We start from the raw sequence: 10,161 nt of genomic DNA, 5'->3' as shown, positions 1-10,161 counted from the left end.
TTCAATTTTGATTTGCTTTTTACTTTAAAGATTAAGATTTTATATAAAAAACACATCAGTTCATACAATATGATGCATTGTTGCATACAGTGGTTAAAATGTATCCACCACCATCAACCAACACATTAAAGTACTGCCTCCATGTTAATGCATTGATAACTATTAATAAAGTCATATAGCCTAGCACTGTCAGGGGTTAATCAGCATACTGTGTACTTTTACTTTGGATGCTAAAAGTTCATGTTGGTGCAAATACTTCTGTAATTCACCGGAAGTAAAATTTTGATGATAGGACTTTTACTTGCTATAGCTTATTTTTACACTGTGATGTTCCTACTTTTACTTAATGACACAATCTGAATACTTCCTTCACCAACGAAAAATGCACTATTTCAAGTAAAATTCCTACATTCAAACTTTTACTCAAATAGAAATAGAGAAATATTAGGAACATGTGCATATTATAAGGTAAAACTGTCTCTTAAATGTTATTTTAGATCAGATACTTTGCTGGTGTTTGTGTCTTGATATGAGTTTTCTTTTTGTTCCAGCTTAATGGTTAGATGTGATTGGGCTGGTTTGGGGTGTGCTGTGCTGCCTGTGTGTTTGGACCAGTTGGACGGACTCCTGAAACCTGGTGCTCACATTACCCATGTTGCAACCTAGCCGATGAGTGACATCACAGGAGGCAAGTTATCAGATTAGATGCAGCTCCCTCTGGTGCCACAAAAGGCTTTACACTTGTTTCTTCACATATGCAGTCGTAGGCCACTCCACGAGACTTGTGAACACACCTAAATGTGTAACATTTGAGGAGTCACCCTTTAAGGGGATATACATGTAAGCCATCCTGCTTTATGTGTTTGACTGTTTTTAATCGATGCGATACGCACTTGCATAACTTGGAAAGTCTTGTCTATACGTGTATGTGCCTCTTTACAAATTCATAAGCAATTTTTCTTCCACACAGAATTTATACTTTCTCCTACAAACTGGAATACCTTCAGTTGGGGTAATTTGATTAAATCCAGATGTGTCAGGTAATGAGCATCATTTTACGCATCATATCAGTTGATGAGCTGATTGTTACAATCTTAATGATGCACATTCCTAAATAAAGTCTTACTTGATTTAATTTTACATCAGTCTGTCTGTTTCAGAACCTCTTCCTGCATGAGCCTCATCCTAACAGACGCTTCAGATACTCTACAACAAAGTTATGGTAATCTTACTTTAACTACATGCAGAATGTAGAGAGATTGCTGATTGCTGGTGGGAGGAGTCGGTCATGAGCTATAGTAGATCTTTGCCCCCCAGGGCCCCCCAGCATGTTAATCTGACCATTCTTATACGGTATCAGCATGTGGGGTAGGTCAACAGGATCAACAGAGATGCCACTGTGATGACAAAATCTGTGTCGCCTGATGTCACCTGATCATTTTCCAGGAATCTGAGCACACATGGTGTGGTGAATATGCAGTATATGGCATGTTGCGCTTTTTGGAGACAGTAAACAAGAAGCCTTTCATCAGATTTATTCCAAGAAAAAAAAAAAAAAAAAATCAAAACTTCATCCATTTGTCTTGTCAAAAATGTCCTTGTTCATTACATCTGAAGGAGAACAAGACCACCAGCACTCAGAACTCAACAAAACAAATAATTAACAGATGACTGGATTTAGTCCTTAGTATTAGCATCATGTATACATTTCAGATTAGTTTGGATTCTCATGTGTGGTACAATATCATGTGTATATCCTAAATACACATATACTGTTCTTTCGTCCCCTCTGTCTTGAAGTCTAAAAGTTTGGGGTTGTTCAAAAATGGCATTAAAAAAAAGAGAACAGGATGCAATCACTTTAAATACATTACAGAATTGAAATACTTCCCATTGTAGTAATGACAGACAATCAAGTAACATTTTCTTTTTGATATTTACAGCAATTATATTCTTGCCACTTTTAACAATCATGTCACAAGTGATCATTACAATGAAATTACATACAGGTTTGAGTCCTGCTGTTCTGTGATGACGGGCGATAGATTGGGTTCATACTTCCTGTAATTTCAGACCTCGACTTGACTCCGACATTAGAGAACAAAAAGTAATTGTAAGTTTGCCTGTTTGCCAGGAAGTAGACAATTTGCTTGGCACATTTAGCCCTGACTCTCTAAAACAAACATAAAGGGACAGATACACACTCAGTATAGAAAACTGTCCTAGGTCTGGACTCTCAAAAGCATTTTCGGGTTATAACTTTCACAGGTATTTGATTTTTCTTTTTTTTTAATGGAAACATCATGATCCAACACTTAAATGCCTTTGGGAACTCAGAACTAAAGTAATAATTTAACAAGAGGCATAGGTATTTACATAGGAATCTATGCAACGTCACAGAGGCAGACACTTCATATTGCACATGAAAAAGGCAGGTACGTATGAAACAGTGGTTTTATAATAATAACAGAAACCCACGTGTGAGAGAAAGAGCTTGAGAAAGAGAGCGAGGCTCTTCTACAAACACTTCTGTATGCCCTTTTAAGAAATTTAGAGTAAAAAAATATTCAGTCCATGAAGCAGACCAAGGCAGATCAAACGATTTCATCCAATCACGCTAATGCATATCCCAAAGTAGGTATACCACATACATCAAACCACTCTGCTAACCAATTAACCCTCCTCCCTAAAGCGCCCTCGTGAGACCCCTTTCAAAGAAAAATTATATATTTTAGCAATATTTTTGCTTTCATCTATCTTCACAAGCATTATCAGGGCTTTATAAATGAAAATCACGGAACATTTTTAGGAGATCGCTTGAGGTTTGCATCATCGCTATCAGGACCAGCTTTGTAAGGGCCAGTTATACCAAACATTTCTCTCTTGATCTTAAAACCAACTACCTCCGCTCCTTTCTCTCTCATTCTCTCTCTCTCATCTACACACCCACCCGTCCATCCATCCACTCACTCTCACTCCTCCACACACAGCCTACGTACAGTACAGTGTTGTCCATTACAGAAGCTTCTCTTCGTGTAACTATTCTGTGGTTTCCTCCGCAGCATTTCCGATGTCGAACATTGAAGATAAAACTTAATATGTATTGTAACACAAAAACCCCATGGCCCCCAAAATGTTCTTTTCTTTTCACATGAGGCACAATCTGACAACTTGACTCTAATCTTCTAAACGTTTCCTTTGGGATGCAGCAATAGTGAACTGTTGAGTCTTTTCTATGACGGCTACATCTCTGGTTCCTTCTTTAAAACATTATTTGAGAACATACAAATGCTGTTTTGTCTGCCTAATATCCACTGGTGGTTGTATACATAACTTAAAATAGAAAGAAGTGAAATGACATGAGATCTGAGGTCTCCACACAGGTATTTCACAAATATACATCTTCTGAGCATCATTCAGTCAACACGCTGATACTCAAACTATGTCTATAACAAATATACAACATACATACTAAACAGACTCTTTATTTCAATTTTCATATATTAAAAGCTCTAAGAAAGGCAGCAAAGATGCGCAATAAGGCAGATCCATATGACACACTCAATGACACACTCTGTATAACACGCTCTACTCTGGCACATTAACACTAACAGATGAGATGGATCTTTTAAAGGGCTTCAGTTGATCTCTATCTAGAGTGTTTCATGAGGAAATCAGTGAACTAAAATGTGAAAGGAAGTGAGAAATGTGCAAGGGAGTGGGAGAAATAAAACAAGGTCGTGAGTGGCTTTTGTTTGTGGTGTAGATACAGTGACAGGGTGTGTGTTTTTAATGATGAATGCATGGAGTGGGGTGTCATGGCCAGGGATCTGTGACTCTGTCATTGATCAGTGATTGTCAAATTTTCCCTTAAACACCCCCCCAAAAAATGAGGGAAAGTGAATGAACACAGATGACGGTTATTGTAGAGTAAATTAGCTAAATCTCCCCTGTACAAATTCATGGATGTAATGAGTTAATTGAATATACAAAAATCTGTTTTGATGGTATAAAATTGTACTGCATTAATTCCTTAGCCATGGAGAAATCGATGATGACGAAGTTAAAAGGAATAATACATGAGGTGTCCATACAGCATGCATTCATAAGCATCAGGTGAGGGACTATGGCAGCTGCTTGTGAACATAGCTGAGCCATTTAAATCAATAGAAGCTATTATGAAACATTTTACAGAAAGTATAGCACTTTATCTCACTGTTACATGTTGACGTTTTCCATAACAATGAATTGTTGTTTTTTTCTCTGTCGTGTGTCTAAACAGTATGTGCATGTACATATGTGTGTCAGCGCGTGTGTGTTTTTACAATCGTAAATCAGGATCAGTACTGTATGAATGAACTTGTGACTCGTGGTAAAAACTTATTTTTCCAGTACAGCTGCTGAAAAAGATGAAGTCACCACCTTCTGCTTTCCTGAACTGGAGACACAAGCAACACGTAGCATCTAATCACTGAACCGGCTCAGGTGGATCCGCTCGTTTCAAATCACTTGTCTGATTCGATTAGTTTCAAAAACTTTGTCCTGTCCATTCTGCATGGCCTGCTAAGCATCTAAGTGATTGACAGCAGAGAGATCCCTCCCTCTCAGGTCGCTAAAAAGGTATCCTCAGCCTCTTATTGGACCACAGAAAACTTCATGAAACCGTCGGCCGCCCGCTGGTGTCACTGACCCCTCCCTCCCTCTGCATCTTCAAGGCAACCGTTGAGGCAGTGGTCGTCGCTCCCGAAAGCACCCTGGGACTGCAGCAGCTCGTACTCCTGGTCCAGGAAGTCTAGGCTGTTGTTGCTAGGCAACCCACGGATGGTGAACTTGTGGGACACTTTGGTCCACTGCTCCCGATTTGCTGCCACTCTCTCGTACAGCTCAGTGGCCTCAGGAAACAGTTCAGACAGCAGCCTAAAAGGACAGAGGACAGTGGTTGCATGTGAGCTGACATACAATTGTTTGTTAATGTGATACTTCATGAGGCGAGGCTTATTTTTGAATACCTTAAAGATCATTCATTTGCTTTTTGTCTTCATTTGATTTACTCTCATGGCTGGCACATCTTATTTTCAACTGTGCTATATATTGTACTTTTATCACAATATTTCACTTTGTAAACCTGTTATTTTTTGGCCACTTTTGGGAAATGCATAAAGTAGCAAATGCAACACTGACATCATGTCAAATTATAAAGTTGACACGGTGTTATCAACATGTTAACAGTTACTTGTTTACACAGTATTTACAAGTATCCAAAAGTCATACTAGTTTAAAAGTATTTGGTAAAAGTGAGTCAACCATACAAATAGTACTTGAGTAAAAGTCTTAAAGTACCTGATATTAAATGTACTTTAATATCAAAAGTGATTTTTCTGTCAACAAATGTACTGTACAAAAGTTTTAGTAAATTATACATATATTTACGTGTATGTTATATACTACATACTATGGGCCCATCTGATATTCAGAATTTGTCTGATCAGTGTTTTTTACTTTGCCGATAAAATAGGCTACATTAATTAAAAAATTCAACTTTGCCTCTGATGCAAGTTATCAAATATATGTAGTTGAGGAAAAAGTGCAATATTTGTCTCCAAAATGTAGTGGACTGGAAGTATAAAGTAGCAGAAAAAGGAAAATCTCAAGCAAATAAAAGTACCTCAAAATTGTATCACCGCCTGCAAACATTGAGAAACATTTCATTTAGCTCTGTTTTGGTCTCCACCAACTCCTGATGTAAATATCTGGCTGCTAAACACTCCACTGGGTAACCAAACAGTTGTTAGCTGTGCCTGTTTGATATTTGATGCTGGTTACAGGGAGTTTATTAGAGGTTTTTTTGTTGAAAACAGCAGTCTGCAGCTGCCAAAATACTGATAATGACAGCAGTGAGGACGAACTAAAACGATAAATATGTGGGGCCAAAAAACCAAAACAACGAGCTGAAAGATACTGAAATGCTTCGTAAAGTTGATCAGAGTAGGGAGGATGTCAAGTTTTTTGTACGCACTTGTAAATGGGCATGGCGATATGTTCCATGAAGCTTATCTGTAGTTCTGGGATGTACGCTTTCTCTCTGTCCATCATCTCACTGGGCCTGTTCCCCATGGCTTTTTCCTGCACACACACACACACACATTACAGACAGACATGAGTAACAAGCTCGCTATTGTGTAAAATAATGACACGCAGTTCAGCCACTTGCTAAATGATTTCACATGCCATTTAACAGCCAGCATACAGTGACACATACCAGATCCCCTTGAGAGAAGAACTCTTTATAAATCAGCTCCTGTGGACACATAGAGGCAGACATCTGTTATGTTCACATGGCTTCAAACTCACAGTGACAGTAATTAAGTTACACTTTCTGTAATGTCACACAACAAAGCAGTCGAAAAATAAGATAAGACATCTTTCTTGGGGACAAATCAAAGGTCATTTTAGGAGTTTGGATTTAAAAAAAGTATACTGCAGGCCACTATGTAATACCATACAGTACTAGGAGTCCATGGTGTGTCACAGTCTGCATTTTTAGCTTTGGGAGAGACTTTCTCATATTTGAAAATATTACTGTAATTGGACTCTGTTGAGTCATGCCAAGGCTGTAATCTAACATAACATGCCATCCCCCTTTATTACATTTCAAAATTTGGTGTGATTGCTGTTTTTTTTTTTTTTTTCATTAATCCCCATCCTGGCCTGTGAGAAAAACATGTACCAGCTGAGGCCAATACAAGCCAGAGCCTGAATTAACCCTATGTAACCTTTTGTATCATATTTGATACTCGAGTTTCAGAGACCTCTTTCTTTTCAAAATGATCAACACTTTCCTTAAAAACCTGTTGTATATCACCTGATACATGTATTCTGCCCACTAGTGGATAATCATTCCACTGCAGGCAGTGGTGCGGCTTTTTTGGCCTTTTCAAAATGGACGCCGTCATGAAATCAGCCACACACTTTTGGGAGGAAAATCTTTGCTAATTTTCAAGAAGATACAGTAAGAATAACATTTATATTGTTACTAATTTTTTTAAATAAATAGATAATGTATTGAAACAATGCATAATTACTTAATAATTCATTCTTTATATTACAGTTAAATCGTGTTAAAAATGTGTGTATCAAATTTGATACTGCAGGTATATAAGGTGCTTTATCCCTGAGGGGTCATGTGACATATTTGTAATGTAATCTACATCATGCCTACCAGAATAAAAACACAAACTATTTTAATGATTTAATTAATCTAATTAATGACTGAAATGTCATTTTTAAATACATTTTGGGTGTTTTCACAATAACAATTCCTCTGAAATTATTATCGCTATGCTATATCGACCAATTTGTTATGTGTGTAATTTTAGATGTCAAAAAGAATAGAGGAAGAAGAGAGAAAAAGAAAGTACATTGAAAATGTCATCAATGCGATAGTTGATGGCAATTCAAGTGACATCGAGCAGTTAGGAGAAGATGATGAGGAGGATGAGGAGGAATGGACTCCTCAGGCCATGCATGATGATGGAAGTTCAGATAGCAGTGATGAGGAGGAGTATCAAGAGGAAAGTGTAGGAAGCATGGAAGACACAGCACAGGACACAATTGAAAAGGAGTCAGTAAATGGCAACACAATAAGGAAAGAATACAGATGGAGAAAAACACTATATCAAGCTCCATCTGTCGATTTCATTGCATGTGTTGAGGAAGGCACAGATGACAGGTGTGACTGGACACCATACATGTATTTCAAACAGTTTGTCACTGATGAAATGGTACAGGAAACTGCAGAGCAAACAAACCTGTACAGTGTACAAAAAGAGGGCAAGTCAGTAAACACAACTGCCAAAGAGTTAGAGCAGGTTCTAGGCATGTACATGCATATGGGGTTAGTACAGATGTCCAGGGTGAGAGCCTATTGGGAGAAGGAGACAAAGCTCCCTGCAGTTTGTGATGTGATGTCTCGAGATCGGTTCCTGAAATTGCTGACACTGATTCACTTTCAGGACAACCTCGGTGTGTCTGATGATGCAAAGGAAGATAAATTGTGGAAGCTCAGGCCATGGTTACAAAAACTGCGAGAACAGTTTCTCTGCATATCTCCTGAAGAATGCCATGCAGTAGATGAAATTATGGTGCCATTCAAGGGAAAATCTCATCTTCGTGTCTACATGCCTGCAAAACCTCACAAATGGGGTTTCAAGATGTGGGGACGTGCTGGACAAAGTGGCTTTCTTTATGACTTTGATGTTTGTCAAGGTGCAGCAAATCCAAAGAGAGAAAAGTCTGAAGTTGGTGTTACAGGAGAAGTTGTGCTGAAAATGACATCGACACTTCCAGTCGGAAAAAATCACAAGGTCTTTGCGGACAACTACTTTACATCAGTTCCCCTGGTGCAACGCCTAAAAGAGAGAGGAATCCACTACATTGGCACAATCCGGATGAACAGGATGAAAGATTGCACCATGATGGATGAAAAAGAAATGAAGAAAAATGGAAGAGGGTCAATGGACTTCAGAGTGAACCAGGACAACAACATCATTGTAAGATGGTACGACAACAAAGCAGTGAACCTGATTTCCTCTTTTGTTGGTACTGAACCTGTGGGAAATGTGAAGCGCTGGGATCGCAAATCCAAAACTCACATAATGGTTCCCAGACCAGCCATTGTTGAAGCATATAACAAGTTCATGGGAGGTGTTGATCTCCTTGATATGCTGTCTGCACTCTACAAGTTCAGCTTCAGATCCCGAAGATGGTACATGTACATCTGGTGGCACACTGTTACAGTGGCAGTCATCAATGCGTGGAACCTCTACAGAAGAGACCAGAAGAAGCTAGAGCCCCAGAAGAAACCCATGGCTCTGCGAAGGTTTCAGGTTTTGGTTGGCACTTCTCTCACAAGCGCAGGAAAGGCCAAAATCAAGTGTGGCAGACCACTATCCTCTCCAGAAGCGACTCCAACACCACCCCGTAAAAGGCCAAGCTGCAGTGTGCCTCTTGATGTGAGAAGGGATGGCATTGATCATTTTCCAACATGGGAAACCCGACAGAGATGCAAGCACTGCACCGGCAATCACTTCTCACATGTCGTCTGTGTCAAGTGTCAGGTGCATCTTTGCCTGAACAAGGACAGAAACTGTTTTTGTGCCTACCACAAAGTGAAATAAAGGCTGTGAAAAGTTTTATGCAAAAAAAAACAAAGAGAAAAACTGCCTAAAATGTTCTAGATTTTTCAAAATGTTATGGGCATAGTTTGTTGTGTATCTAAAATGAACATTGTTGTGAGCAAAAAGTTGCAAAAAACGCCCAATGTATCAAATGTGATACAAAAAATATCTCATAAACAAAATGATATGGCAACATTTTTTCAGTGGATTTTGTTTAAAAGTTTAATAAACATCTCAGTTCCAAAAAAATAGAATTTTCTGGCTATTTTTTGATGTGTCAGGCTTTAAAGGGTTAAACAGAAATGTGTGTTCAGTTTTGGGAGAAAGGATTAGAGTGCATTTGCTGTAGGTGTTAGATGTTTGGAGATTTAGGGTGTAGGATTTAGGACAAGGGTCAGGGGTTTGGTGTTGGAAAGGGGCCAGGCCAAGATTAAATGTAATCCTAAAATGGAGTGCAATTCCACAGAATAAAAATGCATATAGACTGAAAGGCTGTTTTCAATTGAGCAGCTAAGCATCTCATAATCTTTATTGTCCCAGAAATGGGTCACTTTTACTGTATATTCACTGGGAATGGGAAATCTTCAGGAATGCGCTGCTGAAAACAGGAGCTCCAGCTACTGCATGTCAACTAGCAGAGACAAGCTGTCTGAAACTGTGTCGTTACTTCAACTTCTGCTCCCCTAATAATTAAATGTTAATGTCAATAATTTTTCACATCACAAGGGTATTTGGACTGACATTGAAACACATTTACATGTATGAAAATACTGCAGTGTATTCGTTAAAGGGTGCAGCACAACCCCCATACGAGGCTGTTCAAAGCAGCATGACCTAAATATCTGTGTGCTGATTCATGTACTGTTATATAATTGCTGTCACGGTTATTTCCCAACTTAAAGGTCCCATATCATATATTTTTTAAATTGGGTGTCTACAAGAACATGTTTAAATGCTTAAATGTTCCAAAAACTTTTTTTTCTCA

The 10,161-nt window shown here is 38.6% G+C and overlaps 1 protein-coding gene across 2 annotated transcripts in view; it reads right to left on the bottom strand.

Annotated features, from left to right (window-relative positions):
• Window positions 1-1,519: 1,519 nt before the first annotated feature.
• pde2a (phosphodiesterase 2A) overlaps window positions 1,520-10,161 on the bottom strand; it is a 162,444-nt gene continuing 153,802 nt past the window's right edge. For both annotated transcript variants that reach the window (XM_084351350.1, XM_084351351.1), the window contains exons 29-31: window positions 6,260-6,298; window positions 6,017-6,123; window positions 1,520-4,917 (exon numbers count right to left, since the gene is read on the bottom strand). In XM_084351350.1, coding sequence (XP_084207476.1) covers window positions 4,683-4,917; window positions 6,017-6,123; window positions 6,260-6,298 — 381 coding nt within the window. In that variant the 3' untranslated portion in view covers window positions 1,520-4,682. The remainder of the gene's footprint in view (window positions 4,918-6,016; window positions 6,124-6,259; window positions 6,299-10,161) is intronic.

This window comes from Pagrus pagrus (assembly GCF_965226575.1).
Source record: "Pagrus pagrus genome assembly, chromosome: 4".
NCBI lineage: Eukaryota > Metazoa > Chordata > Actinopteri > Spariformes > Sparidae > Pagrus > Pagrus pagrus.
Note: the sequence above shows the minus strand (reverse complement) of the source record. Positions and strands in the feature narration are given on the sequence as shown.